Genomic DNA, 21,401 nt, shown 5'->3' with positions numbered 1-21,401 from the left:
AAAAAAAAAAAAAAGGGAGGGGATGCCAAGTCAGATACAAAACTCAGACATTTGTCAGTTTGCTCACTCACATTTAAAGAACTGATAATGTTGCTAATATATATTTCACTGGGAAAGGAATGAAAGCACAATAGAAAAAGAAACAGTTCGAGTTGTTTTCTTTTTAATAAGCTACACTAAAAAGAATATTGAGATACAGTGATTTTAATTTCACTCAAGTGTGAAAAACAGTTTTTTCTAATGGTTTACAATACAATACTGTAAATGTCTCCAAGTTTGCATTAAAGTAAATGGGATTTGATGGAACGCTTTCCATTATGCAGAATAGTCTTTCTTACCACTGCTGAATCTGTGTAATAATAATACTAAGAGCTATCATTGAGCACCCTAAAATGTGCCAGGCACTCTGTTAAGATCTGTACTTTACACAATTGTAAAGATAGTCACAGAAACTCTTAACTACTCTTTGTAGTCAGCTCTTGAAGTGGATTTCTTTTCCAGTACCAGCACTACCACCAATAAGATATTATCAGTATTTCATCAGAAGTGTGCCTAAATCTTCCCTGAACTGTAAGAGTCTTCGTAGAAAATTACATGCATTTTTTTATTTGGTGAAAAATCCACACCTCAAATAACACCAAAATATAAGGGTAGAATGCATGTAATATAATATGGATTAAAGTTAACATCTAAGCTGTAGTTATCTATTTCAAATAGTATTTTATAAAATCCAGTATAATTGAGGAATTAACAATCTGTTGACATTCACTAACAGCATTTGATCTACGCTCAAAGAAAACCCTCAAAATATCTAACACGACTTCATCTTATATATGTACATAATTCACTGAGGTTTTTCAGTTACAGGCCTACCTATTTACCTACCTTCATGCCCCCTCCCCCCAAAATAAGTTACCAGTGTAAATTAAAGAAACCCCTTAATCCCTTACTCCTTTAATCTTCAATCAAAAGGAAGAGGAAAAGGAATTTAAAATGTATAAGAAATTAAGGCTTAAAATTATTCTTTTATTCCTCATTTGACAAGAACAAAAAGCCAGCAGTAGTATATGTGGTTCTTAAACTTTTCTGAGTCACAGATCACTTTTGATATTCTGGTGAAAATTACGTCCTCTCACCCTAGAAAAATGCATACACACATACACGTAGAAAAATATTACATGTAATTTCAGCTTCCTACATTCTCTGAAGCCCAGGTTAAGAACCTTAAGAATAAATGAAAAGTTTCTTACATAGTTAGGTAATGGTCACCATCCTAGGCTGTGATAGTAAACCAGTTGTCAGTGATATATAGTCAATGTATAAACCTATTAGTGGATGGATCTAGAGACTGTCATACAGAGTGAAGTAAGTCAGAAAGAGAAAAACAAATATCATATATTAACGCATATATGTGGAACCTAGAAAAACCTAGACACAGATGTGGAGGACAAACGTACGGACACCGAGGGGGGAAAGTGGTGGGGGTGGTGGTGGGATGAATTGTGAGACTGGGATTGACATGTATACACTAATATGTATAAAATGGATAACTAATAAGAACCTGCTGTATAAAAAATAAATGAAATTAAATTTTTTAAAAAAGTGGAAGGAGCACTTAGAACTCCCATGAGTTGTCAAAAAAAAAATCTACGAGTGATATAATATGTTTTCATTATCTTTTGTAAGCAAACTGGGATATAGGACTTTCTAATTTGGCTGCCCTCATTCTTGACAAGTTTCACACGTTTATCTCCTGTAAGTATGTAAATAAGTTACCACCCATAAGTAGTAACTTATTCAGAGAAGACAAAATCATTCTACTTGATCTATTAACTAGAAGTAATCAAAGCTTCTGGATTCCATTTTCTAGATTTATCACTTACTGGCCATAGGATCCTTAGTTTTCTGTCTTACGTCACTATTTGTAAATAAAGAATGTAACCACTAAGTTCACCTAGAAAAAGTGAGCCATGAATACATGAAGTTTTTAGACATATGAACCAAAAGTATTAAGCTACAGTCATCATATTATATACACAGTCCATTTTTTTCATATATATGGCATTTCTAATGAAGTGAGGCTTTCAATTTTAACACTGTCTTTTAAATATATTGATTTATTTTCCCCAGCTTTATGGAAAGGAAGGATTATGTACTAAGAAAATGTAAGCAAGTGATATTTAAAAACTTGTATAATAGAGAATATAATTATTTTCTAAATAACCAGTTCAAAATAAAGCCTTCAATATATTAGAAAAATATTATTTTTAATATTTTATTGTGAAATAGAGGCAGCTATGTGTGTGTTAAGATAATCTTAAAAGAAATATAATAATCACATTGCTAAACATTAGTAGATTCACATTTTTATATTACATTCCTGCTTAAATAGGGAAAAAAAGCTCATCATACTATTATGAACCTAGTATATACGTGTTTCTACTCAACATTCAAATAAATAAAAATTTCCTCTATTCTAAAATAATCATGTTACACAACCACATATTTTTAAAAACTAGATCTCATTCTGGTTTTCTACTGCCACTAATGGTGGGTATTTCATGGTCAGTCTCTTTTTTAGGATCTACCATATTTTTATACCTTTCCCCACGATGTCTTTCCAGGTATGGCCCCCAGTTAGGAGCTGGTCTGCAGCAGCTTACAATGCGCTGAAAAGCAAAGAAAAAAAATGAAATTTTAGAGTGTTAAGTCTCCTTGCTAGCCAAAATGAAATAAGAACCATAGAAAAGTAAAAAATGATCATCTAAATTCTTAATATACTGTCTACCAAAAAAATGACACTCAAATGTAACCAATTGTTAATAGAATTGTATGAACTACAAAGCCAAGATAATTGAGTATGTAAATGATTTCAAAAGAAAGTGTTTTGTGAACCCATTCAAGCAACAATATCACTTCATATACTTTCACTGAATTCTCAGACATTTCTCTCCTGGCCTTAGGGTGAGGGTTAAGTGAGGATCTAAACCAGTGTATGCCTGGGAAGTTTCAAGAACCAAAGAGAGGGTCAAGCCACTGATCTAGATCCACAAAGCACTCACCTAGATCTTGAACCCAATCTGCCTGCTGAGCCTACCCTGTCATTGTCCTATCGAGATGTCATAATCAACTCCCCTAGACCTCCATGGAAGAGGGATAACTCAGGGTCTAGACTGGGTTCAAGAAATTTACCAGAGTTTTTCCAGTTTTAACATGCTATTACAGTATGTATTATAACCAGATGAAGTTTTAAGGGTGAAAATTATAGATATAAAGGAAAAAGGTCATTTGCTTTGTGTCATCTCAGTAGAACTCAGTACGGGTATAGATACCATAACTTTTAAAGTATAAATAATATTAACATGCTTACTTGAAGGATGGTTCCTTCAGCTTGAATTATTTTTATAATAGCCATAATTGGAATCCAAATAATGCAGAAAATAATCATACGCCAGCCTAGAGCAGCTCCCCAGTCAGGGTATGGAATTTGGGCATAATTAGGTCTATGAAATTGTACCAATGACCAGATCAAGATTGCCTGTGAAAGTAAAATATGAAAAGAAAATGGTAAAGATTAAGCTTTATTGCACTAATGATTTCATTTGCACTAAGTATTAGCAATTTGATTCCATTCCTTATCAAAAGCAATTAAAATGAAAATACATTCAAGCCAACTAAGATAATCAGGTAACTAGCCAGAAGATAAAATACTAAATGAACCAATCTAAATAGCTTGTATTTGGCTCTGAATAGATTCTTCCAAAATTAGCACTGCCATATACTTATAAAAGATACAAATACTTGTACAACATGTATTTCAATCAAATACTGAAATACAACATGTATTTCACTTATAATAGCATGGTTTTATTCTGTTCTATAAGCTAGCCAGCATATCAATCAATTCAATGAGAATGTAAAGTACACTTTAGTGAACATGCTCTGCACCTTGCTTAGCAGTTGTTTCTATTATTTTCTACTACACAGAGCACCCCTTACTCCACACCCAAAACACACACGCCTTCACACATTGGTACATAATTACCAAAGAACCCTTCACTTTCTTATTGAGAAAAAAACAAGCTCAATATATGTTTGGGCAAAACAGTGACTCTTCAAGATGAAAACTAAGGCCAAGTTTTTTAAAAAGTGTTTAAAAAAAACCTACTAGAATGTTGCAGCATTAAAACTAATTATTTAGAAATCTATAAAGCAAACAAAACAAAATGAGCAAAAACTAAAAAATCATCTAGTAGTTCCTCTAAATTTACCTGTCTTGAATTTTATAGATATTCAAGTTTAATTTTAGAATTAAATAGATTAATTTCTTTCATTTCATTAGAGTAATTTAAGTTTATTTCACAATTACCATAATTTTACATAACTACAAGAGAATGGCTGAGGGATAGTGGAATCTAATATATATGACTTTATACAAAATAGATGATAATGTATATCATTTAATATCTAATACTTTTGCATTTTAAAGTAAATCCAGTTGTCAAACCTAGTAATCAGTGAAAATTAGCTGGCTAAAAAGTCTAGCTAGATCTTCTAAGTTGGTAAAGCACTTATGTTATTATGGAGACTTGTGGAGACTTGTGAAGTAAGGAAAACAATATTTAGTAGCACTGTGAAAATCATTTAGCAAGAATATGGAGCATACAAATATTTTATTTCAGCACACCCAGTTCCCAACCGCTCACTACTTGAACCTGACCTTATAATGTTAAAAACACCCTCTAAAACAAATTCTAGATCAAATTATGTAATGGCCTTTTCTAGGAAAACCTTTGAAGCATGGGGGCAGTGAGAACCAAAGCATCCTCTATAAGGCTTTGCCACTGCCCCACCCCCACCATTATCTCTAGTCCATAGAAATTCTCTGTCCCATTAAGTGTTTATTTTGGCATTCAGCCTTTTACTGTCCTGAGCTTTTATTTAAGGATATCATGTCTATATGTCATGTTTCTCCAAGAAGACATCTTTTGCTTTCCCCCAGCTCCTAAATAGCACCAATTTTTAACATAAACTATTGCCTCTATTGACACACGTGAGTTTCTTTTAGTAATTTCAGATACTAAACACTACACATAAAAAAAATATGCATTAACAACTGAGTGTTGTTTCTTAGCAATTAGTATATTTAGATTGAATTCCTTGAAGGCAGAGACTGGGTCTTAAGCAGAGAGGTTAAGAACATTGTAGACGGCTCAGCATATTTTTTAGGGAATGAGCAAATGACTGGCTTTTAAAAATTTATCCTATTGATAATTTTTAAGTATCTAGGACCTTTAAGTCTATAGGAGCCTGGTTATTTTCTCAAATGGTAACTGTTTAAGCCTATGGCCTCAAAACTAAAACTACAAAGAAAGGCATTGTAATTTAGCCAACTTGGAGGCACCAGTCATGAAGTAAAAGTTGAAAATCATCACTTTATGACCTTAATTTGCCTTACTCTATTCAGTGTGAATAATTCAAGTTTACCTTAGAAGTGTTTAAATATATATATTATTGATACCAAATTCATGGCATGTTAATACTTACCGTCAAAAGGATAGGCGTAATGAAAAACCAGCAAGCTCTCCACCATAGCCAGAATATCCATCTTTTTGCTCCAATCATCATTTCTATATCTTCAATGAATCTGTTGCCTCCTAAAAACAACAAAGAGTTCATTCAGCCCTTATTTATACTTTCATTCATTAATCATTGTGGCCCCAAGTCATCTTTCTATGTCTAAACGTTTTCCAATACTACAGCAATGAAGCATATATATACCTTTAACTACATTTTATTCATAATAAATTTTTGTCCAGTATATTATACTTAGCTATTACAGTAAACATAATGGGAAGGAATCAAACTAAGTCATTTTAGTAAAATGTGTAGATAATTCTATAGTCACTATTTACCATAAATCCAGATGATCCCTATTAGTTCCAGTATAGCTGCAATCAAAATGCCCCATCCAGCACAGAAGTGGTCAATCAGATGAACCCAGTAAATTCCAGCCTACCAAAAAATATCAGTTACTTTTAAGTATAGTTTTAATTATTTCTATGATTGATGAGGTACTCAAATTGAATCTTCTAATTTGATTTTAACATATGCTCCTTGGTTTCACCTCTGCCAAAATGCGAAAAGGAATGTTTTCAAATGTAAACACAAACGTGGCTTTAAATATCTCAAACAGGATGTACCTTTTATTCTATACTGAGTCACTGTTAAAAAATAAGCATTTAGAATAGTTGATTATCAAAATGATATGCAGTGTGTGCTCTGTAGTAGCTGCCAAGAAATACAGCCTATGTTTATAGTATATAACTTTATTGTAATTGGGGAAATTGTCCATTATTGGGCTTTTTCCCCCTCTGCAAAATATACTTACTATTGAAATTGTGTTATACTGGGGAAAAAACCTGGGCTAAAACTCAGAAAATCTTGATGCAAGTCAGACTTGGACTTGTCACTAAACATCCTCTTAAACCTTGGCTTCCTCATTTAGATTATAGAGTACATTCCAACTAATATTTTGTCTATGAAAAAATACTGTAGTATACCTGAGTCACACAGACGAGGCCAAGGAGAAACAAAATGAAGCAGCAACCCAAAGTTATGGGAACCCTCATTTTCTTCATCACTTTGGGAATTAAATCTTGAATTGTTGTTGTAATCGTTTCTTCAGAAGGGAAAAAATGACATGTCAACTCATTTGCCAATAATTTTAATCACAGAAATCAACTTCTATTAATCAAATTTACAAGTATGTGTTGAGAATATACGCTGGGCCCTACTTCTTACTTTTAAAAATCCACGGGGTGGGGTCCTTTCTCTTGCCAGTGACCACTCATCAGTTCTGATAAAAATCAAATGGAGCTCTATTTGTTGTTTTTAGTCTGTTTTATAAGGTTTTTCATTGGTAGCAATTATAAGGTAACAGGTTCCCAAGGGCTGAAGTAGTTTGAAAGAGGGTTATAGGGAAGGAAGAATTCTAGTAGAACTAGTAGTTATTTATATTTGAATAAATAACATGGAGACAGAAAGGCCTTCTAGGTTTAAGAAATAAATGTGTTCGTGAAACAGGGTACTGGCTAAAAGTAGAAGGATATATGAGTATAAGGATTAAGAAACATATTTGAGATTTTTGAAGGGCTTTGAAAGTCAACTAGAGGAAGCTGGACCTTATCCTGTAAACTATTAAAATGGTTTATGTAAGAGCACAATATGATGAAATTCAGAATCTTTAGGTGTGTACCCTAGGGGAAATCCCTATGTGTACACAGAACCATGTGCAAGAATAGTCATTGCAGCAGTGTGTGTAATTTTTAAAAATTGGAAATAATCCAAATGCCCATCATTATGGCAACAGATTGTGAATTAATTAGCACTATATGTCTATGTGTCAACATGGATTCATAATACATACAAAAAACAACTGTCAGAATGATATGTATGCTATGAAACTTCACATTTATGTGAAATTTTAAAAATTTATATGTTATTTATGGATACATATAAAATGTATACAAACATGGTCTGAATAACATACATAATCCATGGTGACAGTTGCTTCTAAGAAGGAAGAAATGTGAATTGTATTAGACAGAGAGACACAGGGGACTTCAAATTTATCTATAACAGTTTAGTTTTCTAAAAAATATCTGAAGCAAATATAAAATATTAATCTCTGCTCCTTTTGGGTGTCTGATACAATGAGTACTTTGGATTTTTCCATATTTAAAACTTAAGTTAAAAGGAACTTTCAGAAAGATGATTCTGAGAGTAAAAGCTAGAGGGAGGCAACAAGGGTAAGAAAAGGATGTTTTTAAGTAGAGGAAACATGAGTAAAATATAAGAGGGATATGTTAACATTGGGAGTATTACTTACCAACGGAAGCAAACTGTGAGTCGAGACCCAAAGTCAAAAGCATGAAGAAAAATAATATGGACCAAAATGGCCCACCTGGGAGTTGAGCTAGAGCTTCTGGATAAGCAATGAATGCCAAATCAAAACCTAAGAAAAATGAATGGCATTTTCATTTAAAATTAGTTGCCAAGAAAACTCACATATTTGAACATTTTCAAAATAAGATACTAGAAAAATCTCATTTTAATTTGGCAACCCAATCCATAATATACATTCTTTAGCAACTGTTTCACTTTCACTTTTAAAAGCGTTTGACTGGGTTGTTCTACGATGTGATAATGTGAACATATGACGTGAATTAAGCTAGTGAGATAAATTTTGTAAATGGTACATTTCTCACATAGGAAATCTTAACTATATCAATGATTTTGTTCAGCTGATTTTATTTATTTTTTAATTAATGAAGAACAATTGTCTTAAACGCCAGAAACCTAAATTAGCTCACCTTAGCCTAGAAATTCTAAAAATATTACACTATCAAGAAAGATATGTTCATGGAATTAACTTTTTAGTCTTTAACTCTCTTTCCAAATGTTTACCCAAAATCACTATAGGTAGTGCCATTTAATTATTTTTTTCACTGTACATTTCACAGCCGTGTAGTGCCATTTTATTTTTTTTATTGAAGTATAGTTGATTTACAATCTTATGTTAGTTTCAGATATACAGCATAGTGATTCAGTATTTTTTGCAGATTATACTCCATTATAGGTTATTACAAGGTAATGGGTGTAATTTTAGTGCCGTTTTAATTATTATATGGATACCCGCAAAATTGTATGTAATGAAACTATAAATTGAATCTCATTTTCTATTTGTTTTGTTTGTTTGTTTTTATTTTTGACTTATTTTAAACATTTTATCAAGAAGGCCCTTTTTTTTTATACAGCAGGTTCTTATTAGTCATCAATTTTATATACATCAGTGTATACATGTGAATCCCAATCGCCCAATTCATTCTATTTGATGTATGTTACCTTTAGAGATGCTTTATTAAAAAATTTCAGTCATGTTATATGATACTCAGTTTTAAGTATTTTAAGTTTCTCCAACCTCCCAGAGGACTGATCTAGGAGTCAGGAGAATTAGCTTCTAGCCTAGGCTCTGTCACTTCCCAATGATTCGATCTTCTGCAAGACATAACATTTCTGTGCATCAATCCACTCCTCTGTAAATGAGGAGCTGGATACTAGATGATCTCCAAAGTCCTTTCTAGTCCTAACATTCTATTCTCATTCATCAATCTCTCCATCAAATGATACTAACCATAAATAGAAATTTAATAAGAAAGTCCTACTTAAAACAACCCTAGAACTCTGTTCCTGAGAATCTTTAGCCAGATAATTAAGCATCCCTAGTTAATGTCTTTAAAGTTAGGAAGTTCACTAATCAGATTCCTTTCAAGTTGGACACAGCTGTATACTCAGTCAGTTGTGTTTCTATCTGTATGACATTTGTGCGTTTTAAAAATTCAGACCTAATAGTGTAATTTTACGTGGATTAATTTTTATATATAGTCTCTCATATATTCATATATACATATTAACACACATGTATATATATATATGTATGTGTATATAGATATACATACACACAAATGAAGATAATGCATGTAAAGTGCATAGCATGATGCCTGATACTTGCAATTGTGCAGTAAGTAGTTCCTATTAAGGACTAAACAAAATTTGGAAAAGATATTCTTAAACAAGTGTTCTGTAATGTACTGTTGTTTCTGAGATCATCTAAGAATTATTAAATCATTAAAACAATCAAGTTATATAAGATGAAATGAGAAAGAAAACACAATACCCTAAATCTTGAGTGCTTTAATTGCTGTAAAATATATCAGTGTTTCTTAAATGAGCTATATTGAGTTAATCAAAGTTAATAATATATAGCATTACATACCTGATTTTACAACTTGAGAGACTTCCTTTCCAGATATATGAGCCATGTGTCCCAATATAGAAAAAATAGCAAATCCAGCGAACACACTAGTGAGGCAATTTGTCAAACAAATTACAATGGCATCTGAGAAGCAGTTGTTATTGAACTTATTGTAAGATGACAGAGCAACTAAACCACTCCAAGCCACTGACAAGGAATAAAATATCTGTGTGGCAGCATCCTTCCAAACCTACAAGAGAAAATAATATTTAAAAACACACTCTTAATTTTTCATTTGTATAAAATATTTCGTATATACAAATGAATAAATATTCATACAAGAAAAAAATAAATACCCAAGTACCCACTACTCAGCTTAAGAAATAAAATGTTACTAGTCTATTAAAGCCTCCCTGTGCCCCTTCCTGATCATATCACTCTTCCAACCTCAGTGGTAACTGCTATCCTGACTTCTGTGTTTATCATTTCTTCAATTTTCTTTATATTTTTACTAACCTAAGCAATATGGCATTTAGCTTTACATGTTTCTGAGTTTATAGAAAAGTTTTCTTAAAGCATATAAACTTATACAACCTGCTTTTTCCATTCAGTAGTGTATGAGATTTATCCATTATCAATTTGAACCACATGAAATTTCAATTTTGTAAGTCAAAAATGAAAGAATATAGGCAAATTCATATGATTCAATTAAATGTATGTAGTTCTGAACATTTTTTTCCACTGCTGTATTGCCCCACTAAATATTGCCAAATTGTGCTCCAAAGTAGTTGCATCACTTTGCACTGCCACCAGCTGGTATGAGAGTTCCCATTCCCCTACATCCTTGCCAACACTGGTCAGAATTTTTAATACTGTCCAAACTAGTGGCTGTGAAATGAGTTTTGATAACCCTAAGTACTTTATAAGGTTTAGCATGTTTTTATGTGTGTATATATATTCCATAGTCTTTTCCTGTGAAATTCCTGTTCATACTTTTTGCCAATTTTTTGTTTGGGTTATTCGCCTTATTTGAGCTCTAGGAATTCTTTATGTAGTTCGGATTCTAATCCTTTAGCTGTTATATATGTTAGTTTTTTTCTCCCAATTTGTGGCTTATATTTTTCACCTCTTAACATTGTGTCCTTTGACGAACCAAAGATTTTGTTTTAATGTAGCTGAAGGTATTCATCTTTGCTTTTATGTATTGTTCTTGATTTCTCTGACTTAAAAAAAGAATCCTTAGCCCAAGGTCATAAAGCTACTATCCTATATTTTCTTCTAAAAGACTTAAAGTTTTGCTTATATCCTTAAGTTTTCAGTTCACCTGAAATTGATATTATGCAGATTAAATTAGAAATCCCAACACACTGTTTTCTAAATGGAATATCAATTATCTGAAGATAATTGATATTATCAATTATGTCCAAAGATAATTGATATTTTCAATTATATCATTTGGATATCAATTTTATATCAATTGGATAGTCCATCCCTTTCCCACTGACCTGCATCCCCACCTCTGCCACATATCAAGTTCCATATGTTCATGAATCTGTTTCCGAGATTACTATTCTGTGCCACAGGTCTGTATGTCTCTACCTAGGCTAACACCACATTGTTTTTATACCTATAGCATTATAATATTGTTTCATATCTGGTAGGACAAGTCTTCCTCACTTCCTCAGAAACACCTTGCTTTTTTGCCTTTTCTCCTTTGCATAAATTTTAGAATAAATTTTCAAGTTCCATGGAAACTGTGCTGGGAATTTGGTTGCAATTCTATTTACTCCACATATCAACTTGGGGACAATAAAAACATTCATTCTTAACAAGGGTGGTACTAGGCAGTTTTTGAAGAATGATGATACATTTAGGCATCCCCTCAGTCATCCAGTACCCTCATTCCATGTTTTGATTAGAGCCCCACGTGGCTGGCCTCATCTCTCCATCTAATTCGACCCCTTTATCATTCCCCCTTTCACAATTTACCCCTCCTATGTCTCTGCTAAAGGACAATAATAAATCTTAGAAACTAACCTAGGTAAATCCATTTTAATAGTAAAATTCTGTAGATATAACATTACCCCAAAGAAAAATCTAATTGTGAACACTTCACATAATAGGGCTGGCATATATGTAGGCAAAAGTGTGTTTTTAGTCCATCTGAAAACAGGACTGGTCAGTGGAAGGCAGGCCGTATAACATGCTGACTAACAGTTCTTGCTCTGGAGTCAAAAAGAATGAAGCCTAAATCCAGTACGTCTCACTTTCATTGAATTTGATTTATTCAACATCTTCAAGCCTGTTTCATCATCTATAAAGTGGAGATGATGATGATGATAATAATAGTAGTAATAATTATATGCCCTAGGAAGGATGTGAGAATTAAATGAGATAACATATGTAAAGCAATTAGTAGGATACTCAGTGATAGCTATTATTGTTTTTATGGAAAAGAAACATGAACTGATACTCGGTTTCTTTTGTGGAAGTTAAAAACAATAATTTTCTCCTTGAAAGATATGTAATCTATTTCCAATTTCAATTGAAATAAAGTTGTTAGGAGTGAAATAAATACTTACTAGGCCTTCAGAATACAGCTTGATGTTAGATTATTATTACATTTTATTTCTCACAGGATTTTTTTATATAGAAGTGAAATATATATATATAATATATATACTGGCAGGAAGCCAGTAGGAAGTAAAATGGATGGATAAATAGAGGGATAGATAGACAGCTAGATCACGGTTAGTTCACTTATGTATAACAAAATCATGTGAGAAAAAAATGCTCTCTTATTTCTTAGGCGGTTGTACATATTAAGAAATGAACAACAGGCTTATGTTGGTCTCTCAGCTGCTTTGACTTGATACATTATGTATGCATATGTGAGTGGGGGTAAGGAGGCTGGAGGTCGTGTGGCAGGTTTGCGTTGTGTAAGAGTGCTACTGCATACCATGATGTACCTAGGCTGCAAATAAAAGTGAAATATAGTTCCAAACATAGTTATAATCTCTGTATCTACCCATCTCATAGCTATATACAAGATTATTAGTTGAGTGATTAGGAAACCTTAATTCAAGATGCAAAAGCAGGCTATGTAGATTTAATTAAATGTGACTCTTCCTGGGTCTCAACTTCATCACTGTAAAATGACGGAGTTAGTAAAATAGTCACTGGAGGCCCCTCTAGCTATAAATTTCTATGGTTCTCTACTCTCCTAGAGATATCAGTAGAGTTCAAATACTTAAAGAAAAGGAAAAAAATATATACTTATGGTTGCATGTTTAGAATATGGATTGGAGAGGAATAAAAAACATCTAAGAAAAAATTCTCATTGCCAGCGAACCCAAAGAAGGCATGAGGGTAGTGTTTGTGTTGGGGAGAGGAGGTAGGATGATTAAACTGTATGTTTCATAAGGAGCTTTAGGCTTAGCTCTGATGTTTTAAAGACAATAGAGACACCGAAACACAGACCAGTATGAAATAGTCATATAAAATTTTCTGGATAGTTTCATGGAGCTATAAAGCCCAGGTGATCTGAGGCTTGTAAGAGCCACTTAAAGGAATATCAAAGGGGTTTTTCAACTGTGCTCCAAGTTATGAGGTTTAAAGAAAATGGAGGGTCCACTTCTTAGGGAAAATGTTGCATCTACAATAATATAGTATTATATAACAGCAAGAATTAAAATACTAGTGTCCTCATATTTATATAACAGTTTACCATTTCAAAGAACATTAACATATTTTATCTTGTTTAATAACCTAACAGAGGGAAGATGGTGAGTCCCAACTTCCATTTTATTTGCTTCTCATGCATTACCAAAAATGGTCTAGATGGAAAGAGACTAACAGACAAGATTAAAAGATATGAGGCCCAAGATAAATGAAGAAATCAACAGTGGCCTACGGACACATCAAACTATGTTAATCTCCAGCACATAAACAATAAAAGTTCATGGTTCTAAAATAATTTAGGGTTTTTTGGTTAATTATTGAGTGAAAATTATTTGGACACGCAGAAGGTAACTGAAGGCCAGAGACTGACCTCTCAATTTTCAAAAAGGTAAAGGATGGATTTCCATGACTAAAAACTGATAAATTTGACTTGCTTACCAGAAATGTTCTACAACAAATAATTAAATATCCAGATTGTGAGTATTTAGAAAGTCACAATTGCTGGAAATTAGCATGAGTTCCACAAAGAATACCATAGCATTTCCATTTCCATAGCCTAATATCCATTTTGGCTAACACTACTAATATGGTAGATATTGTAGTGTTTCTTGATTTTAATGTAATATCGTGGGGTTTTACCTGACCAGAAGCTTAATGTGTTCCAAGAATGTGACATGACTACTAAAAAAGTGAAAGTGTTATTAGCCTGTATCAATAGAAGCATAGTATATAGAGTACACTTACTGACAATGCTGTCTGCAGTCAAAATTGTAAAAGATTTTATGTACCTATAATACACACAGCCATTGTCTGGAGATGGACTAATATTATAAGGGGTTACCAATTCATATTCATGGCACATATTTATGTGTCTGGTACAAGTAACAGTTTTGTTTATGGAATGCTTCATCCATTTCAAATTTATGTTTTAACTTCATAATATTAACTTTTGATACTAACTTTTGAAGACAATTAAAATTTATATTAGACCATTAAACCATCAGCTATAATCTTTAAATCTACTACGAGTTTCTCTGATAAGTCACATAGCCCTAGTCATCAATTTGTGGGTATTCATGCATGAAATATTCTTTTTCAGATTAATAAGCCCCAAATCCTTTTGGTCAAATAGAATCAGTTTGAATAAAATGACTTTGAAAATCCTATTGCTAAAAATGATAGTCTCACTTCCAATAAGAGAGCAGTAGTGCCATGTTCAATAGTTAAATCAGACATCCTAGGGGACAGAAACACTAATAAACTTAAGTACATATTCTTTTGCAAGCTACTATATTATGACACTCAATGGCAATCAAAGATTTTCAATATTGGCTTTTAAGTTTTACCTCCTCAGATAATTTGAAATCCAAATTGTCTTACCTCAGCTTCCCTAAGTTTTGTAAAATTTGACTGTGCTCCAATATAGTATGAAATGCCTTTTGATGCACCATCCAGAGTTGCCCCTCGGATCAGCAGGATGAGCAAGGCAACATAGGGGAAAATAGCTGTAAAATATACCACCTACCAAGAAGAACAACCAAAAGTTAATGTTATTTTTTTAAATCATGGTGTATAATTATATACAAATAAAGTTATTAGCCAGTTGAAATTAGTAAAATAAAGTATCAAAGATTTCATTAGGTTATTAATGTCCGATAATACTAATACCAATGTGGGCATAACTTTCTCTTTCTGTTCTCACCACTCTCAAATGATCCACTTTCAAAACACTCTGATGTATGAAGCAATATTTACCAGGTTTGTGTTGTAAATACTCAATACATTAGCAATGGTGACTTGGAATCTAGATCGAGTGCCTTCCTAAATGTATCCTAATAAATGTCTGAGGGGACTGAATAGCACTTCTTGGTAAATTACTGCATTGATGTGGGAAGGGAAATGATTTTAAACCCTGCTATGATACTCAATCCCCAAGGAGAAGGAAAATCTCCTAGTATGTGTCCAAATCCCACGAAAGTTGATTAAGTGAATACTTAATCAACACTTGCTATTATTATCCTTAAAGCTACCATTAAGAGAGTTTGATAGCACACATATATACGTGTGAACTGCTTGTGTTCTAGATAATACATGGTTCCAGATGAGCAGACTGCCTTTGAGGCTGGCTTTTCATTAATGTGGATGATTTCTTTGGTCCATAGATGTCCTATGTTTGAAAATATGCCCAAGGAGATGATTTAAACAAGTCATCCAGAGACCAATAAAAATTAATGGCGTGGGTAAATGGCTTTTAATGGATTATTTCAATATTAACATCAAAAAGGAGCCAAAGGTTTCAAAAATGTGCAATTGCAACATTATTTTGGAAAGTTTCCACTGACTTTGTGATGTTCACTGTGTTTTTCTGATCTAACAGCATGTCTCATTACAATGTAACATTAATTGACTGTGCTAGATATTGTACCAGAACACAAAGATAGTATCCACAGTTATTCCTGTCGTCTGTCTTTAAGGAAATTTCAGTCTAGTAGTTACAAACACATACACATTTACTTTTCTGAGTACTGTCCAACTGCTCACAGAGAAAATTTCATACTGTTCTCTGAAATTGCCACAATGTTCTCTGAAAGTTTAAAAAATAAAACAATGAAGTGGGAAATGTTTTTCAGAAGAGGACTCTGCTGAGACAAGGTTCTGAGTCAATTTTGGCAAGCTTTAAGAGAACAATGGTATAGTTTTTTTCCTTCTCTCTCTAACAAGGGGAATCCTGACACTGTCACCCTATATAACATATATAACAAGGATCTAACCTTTCCAAACCAAACATTGCAATATATAATTCCATTCAAGATGCTTCTTTATTATAGTAGGACAGAAATACTCCCAAGCCTCAGAATGCTGTATCAGCTAGAAGGGCCCAAGTTTAGAGAAATTGCACACATCTAGTACTAATTTTTGCTTGTTTTGTTTTATTTTTAATAATAGCAGGGTTCTTATGTATTTTCTTAGAGCGAGGCTGCCTACTTAGAAAGCTTTTCACACATTTGAATGTTCCCATCATAGAAAAAACATGCATTTGGTACTACCTGGCATTGAACTACAATGAAATTGGAAAACAGCTACATCACTGTCTCATGTGTTTTCTAAATTACCTTCCCAGAAGACTTGATTCCTCTAAATAGTGCTGCTCCAACTATGAGCCAGGCCAGAAGAAGACAAAGTGCTAAATACCACACAATGACTCCAGTCTCATCCAATCCACTTGATCGTTGGAGCGCCACTTTACTGAAAACACATAAGCCCTTTGATGAACACACAATCACTTGTCTTTTTTTTTTTTTTTTTTTTTTTTTTGCGGTACGCGGGCCTCTCACTGTTGCAGAGCACAGGCTCCGGACGCGCAGGCTCAGCGGCCATGGCTCATGGGCCAAGCCGCTCCGCGGCATGTGGGATCTTCCCGGACCGGGGCTCAAACCCTTGTCCCCTGCATCGGCAGGCGGACTCTCAACCACTGCGCCACCAGGGAAGCCCCACAATCACTTGTCTTAATACATTGAATTTTTAAATATCTTTCATCCAGGGAGAAGCTTCATGAGTACTTTATTAATACATCAACATTGTGTGAGTCTTTTATTGATACAGTTGTATGGAGGGGCAAACATAGTTCAGTGAAAAATTAGGCTCTGAACTTTCTGGTCAACTGCAGCCAATCCAAAGTTCCAAACCCCAGAATAAAAGACCCACTCATTCCTTTAGCTATGATTTTACCCTAATATTTCAAAGCCCCTGTATGGAAAGAATTTAACCTTACATCAGATTATTTCATTTTACTTGTTACGGTAGTTTTTTCTCAAGTTCAGATGATGGAGAAAACATTTAAATTGTATTAAATATTTTCTTATTCATCATACTTGTAGTTATCAAACCTAAATGGTCCCATTATTTATACCTTTTTCAAAGGTATAATTCCATGATTTCCACTAGGGACATATATGGATCTAGGATTTTAATTCTTAGCTTGATATTTGGAACATTTCAAGGTCCAAATTTTAAAAGGGTCACAAAGAGCAACAACATGGAGCTGAGGAAGAGCTCATTACAGCAATAGTCAAAGAAGTTATGTAAGGGTAAAGGGTAGGTATACAGTAAGGAGATAAAAGAGAGCTCAGTTAAAATTAATAAAAGCACATATAACCCCAAACATCTATTTTTACCATATAATGACAATTATAAGCAAAATGGATAACGAAGAATCTCAGCCTTAAATAGCAATTTTGCCCCCAGTATTACTCATCACCCACCTGTTTATCATTAGAACTTGCTCATTAGAGTCTAAAAGTTGCATATTTTTCCTTCACAGCAATGCCCTAGCTTATAGCTAATAAACACTGTATAAATCATCACTGAGAACATTGTGCCCATTTAATAACTAATTTATAAATGACAATCTATTAACTATGAGCTAATTTTTCAGGCTACTACTACTCACACAGGCTAGGTAAACATTTGAGTCAAACGAAGTATAATTTGCTCTGACTTGACTCCCCCCCACCTTTTTTTTCTACTTATATGGGTTAAGAAAAGAGCGGATCAATATTTTATGGTTATAAACATTTTTAATAACATCCGTTTAAGATGTAGATAATTTACTGTACTCACTTCCAATATTGTTCACTGGGAAGCCGCCCTGGCTGATAAACTTCACTTCCATTGATGCAGGTAAAATTGTTGGCGTCTACCCAGCTTTTATTCACTTGGAAGATTTCACCTAGCTTTATACTCACATGACAATGTGTCACTAAAAATTAGAAAAAAGAATACATACACAGACACATACTTAGTTTTAGAAGAGTACTTACCTGGAAAAAAAAAAGTTTTAATGATGAAATATTTAAAGTACTGTCTAAATTGTTACTTGGTGAAGGTGGAGTAGAAATCTTACAAATGGAATAAGCCATGCACATTCAGCATCTGAAATCCTCTCTACTACTAAGCTGGGGGTGAGTATGAAAATATCTGCCTTTTTAAATTGTGGTTCTATTTAGAGTAATAACAGCTATAGAGTAACAATCATTTCAGTTGGGACTTAGTGCTCTAAGGAGCTTTTCATATGTGGACTTATTTAACCTATATAGATAAATGACACCTTTAAATTCCTAAGAAGTGTTAAATCTTTATCACTTTATCCTCCAATATACACAGGCAATCCCAGTGGTAATAGTCTACAATATGGATGCTACATTGTCCCAAAGATTAGCAACACTCAACCATCAACTGAAACACTACTACTATCATAAATAGTGCTTTTCTCTCTTACCACTTTCCCATTTTCTTCCTTTTCTTGATGCCCACAACTTAGGCCTGCAAGAAGTACTCCAAGTAGTGGTTTAGCCTTACTGGGTGCCCTCAGAAATTAACATATTGCATTAATCAATTTTCAGGTTATACATGCTTTATTCTGCTTTTATCAATAACCTATGGCTCACTTAAAATTGAACCTAAATTGGTTAGAAAATGATTTAACCCTTTAATCTTCTTAGAAAATATAAAAGAATGATGCAGAGTTAATAATATTTTTTAAATAAATAAATGAATTTTACCTACAGGAGATCTGCTACAGGTTTTATCTGCCCAATAAAAACAAGTTTTCCATGGTAGTTCACGTTGAAAAGAAGCAAACATGTAGTAAAGACTATGGGCAATTATGACATTATAATAGATTGTCACAAAAATGGATATCAGGACCATTGTAATCCCCACACCTGGAAAAGAGAACAATTAAAATAAAAAACAAGTGAAATTTGTTTTCCTAATTATTAAAGCTGCATCTCAATTTCCACAAAATCTATTTTAAAATGAGAAAACTGTTTCAAACCATTTTTTTCTCTCTCTCTCTCTCTCTCTCTCTTTTTTTTATGTGGGGAGGCAGTACTACTGTCTGAGAAGCTTTCTTCTCAAAATTATTCTGATGATTGACTTTCTGAGACAGTTTTTTAGTTGATCAGAAAAAGGTTCTAAGATCAAAGACCTGTATTAAGCCATCAAATTCACATAAGGGAAAAACATGTTCATTATTCTTTCTTATTAAGTCTGTAAATTCTGGTCAGAGTGGATATTACTAAAAAAAAATTATTCAAAGCTCATATCCTATCGACTGGCTGACCAATACTTCCCTCTTCATCTATAAACCAGCATTTTTAAAAACATCTTTATTATAATTGCTTTACAGTAGTGTAGTAGTTTCTGCTTTATAACAAAGTGAATCAGCTATACATATACATATATCCCCATGTTTCCTCCCTCTTGCATCTCCCTCCCTCCCACCCTCCCTATCCCACCCCTCTAGGTGGTCACAAAGCACGGAGCTGATCTCCCTGTGCTATGTGGCTGCTTCCCACTAGCTAGCTATTTTACATAAACTGGGACCAAGTGAGAGAGTGGCATGGACATATATAAACCAACATTTTGACAAGTAGAAGATAAATCCTCTGAATGAATGTCCTAAAAGGAGAGTGCACAGCATTTCTACAAGTGCATGTAAAGAAAATTCAATAATTCAGTAACAATCGAAATTTAAACTTCTGAAATTCCTTTAACTCAGTAGTTTCAAAATACAGCAAGCATACTGAATGTAGCTCCTATGTTAAGACTAGCATTTGTGACAAAGCAAGAGAGTGGCATGGACATATATACACTACCAAACGTAAAATAGCTAGCTAGTGGGAAGCAGCCGCATAGCACAGGGAGATCAGCTCGGTGCATCGTGACCACCTAGAGGGGTGGGATAGGGAGGGTGGGAGGGAGGGAGACGCAAGAGGGAAGAGATATGGGAACATATGTATATGTATAACTGATTCACTTTGTTACAAAGCAGAAACTAACACACCATTGTAAAGCAATTATACTCCAATAAAGATGTTAAAAAAAAAGATCAAAGAGACATATCAACAAAGAAAAAAAATGAGTAGTTTTTGAGGTAGCTTCCTTAATATTCCAGCACTATATTCTATACACCTCGCTATAAATACATTTTTGATGTTACACTGAAACCTTTACAAGTAGTTTTCAGCAGCTAGCACATACCAAAATGATATCTAATCTTCAAACAGAAAGGCTATTGGATGTTTAATAACAATGAAAGCATTTAAAAAAAACCTCTCCTAGTGTCCTATTCCATGAGGAGCATCCAAGAAAAACTAGTGACCTGCCCTTCAACTCTTCTGAATGAGGCGTTCTAAAGGATATGCAAAAGCAAGAAGACAAAGACCGCATGTGAAGTAGAAAAAAAGCCAGAGCCATAAAGTTAATGCACAAGACTGTGTGCCAAGAGCATTCAAAAGGTGAAAACAGGAAAATAATGACACCTTTACAACTCTCTCATATCCTTCTTAACCCCTACCATATCTGCAGCCCAAGCTAAAGAGAAATATAAATTAACATTTGATTTCTAAATTCGACAGTGTCAAATAGTCAGAAAAGCAACGTATGCCCTTTTGCCTTTAATATGAGGACAGCTATACGCAGGAATAGACCAATAAGCACAATAAGGAAAACATTTTAATACCAACCTTGAAACAATGGTAGAATCCTCCAAACTGAAACTGGACCTAAGCTAGCAAATTGTCCCAGTGAGCACTCTAGGAAGAACAAAGGTAAACCAGCCAGTGCTAGCATAATCACATAAGGTATCAAGAAGGCACCTAGAAAACACACAAAAAGAACAAAAGCACTATTATATGTCCAAATCTTGATGGCACTTTGACAACTAGCACAACATTTTGAAAGCATTCTGATATAGTGGAGTCAGAGAGTACTGGGTTTAAGCTCCAAATTTACTACTGTCTGTGAGAAAATAGTTGATTCTCTAAATCTTGGATTCCTCATCCATGAAATGGGGATGCTAGTATTACCTAGTGAGGTTGCTGTGATTATTAAAAACAAT

General features: G+C 33.6%; 1 protein-coding gene across 1 annotated transcript; it reads right to left on the bottom strand.

The window, feature by feature from the left end:
* Positions 1–2,522: 2,522 nt before the first annotated feature.
* LOC308608730 (sodium- and chloride-dependent neutral and basic amino acid transporter B(0+)-like) lies at positions 2,523–21,366 on the bottom strand (the record flags this gene model as incomplete). Its single annotated transcript, XM_081222012.1, has 12 exons — positions 21,028–21,366; positions 19,060–19,221; positions 18,119–18,257; positions 16,612–16,744; positions 14,879–15,019; positions 9,839–10,067; positions 7,892–8,017; positions 6,564–6,682; positions 5,916–6,015; positions 5,548–5,657; positions 3,371–3,538; positions 2,523–2,669 (listed from the first exon to the last, which is right to left on the bottom strand). The coding sequence occupies exons 1-12, from the start codon at positions 21,245–21,247 to the stop codon at positions 2,523–2,525; spliced, it is 1,794 nt and encodes a 597-aa protein (XP_081078138.1). The 5' UTR covers positions 21,248–21,366.
* Positions 21,367–21,401: the final 35 nt, after the last annotated feature.

This window comes from Mesoplodon bidens (assembly GCF_964165515.1).
Source record: "Mesoplodon bidens genome assembly, chromosome: X".
Classification (NCBI taxonomy): domain Eukaryota; kingdom Metazoa; phylum Chordata; class Mammalia; order Artiodactyla; family Ziphiidae; genus Mesoplodon; species Mesoplodon bidens.
Note: the sequence above shows the minus strand (reverse complement) of the source record. Positions and strands in the feature narration are given on the sequence as shown.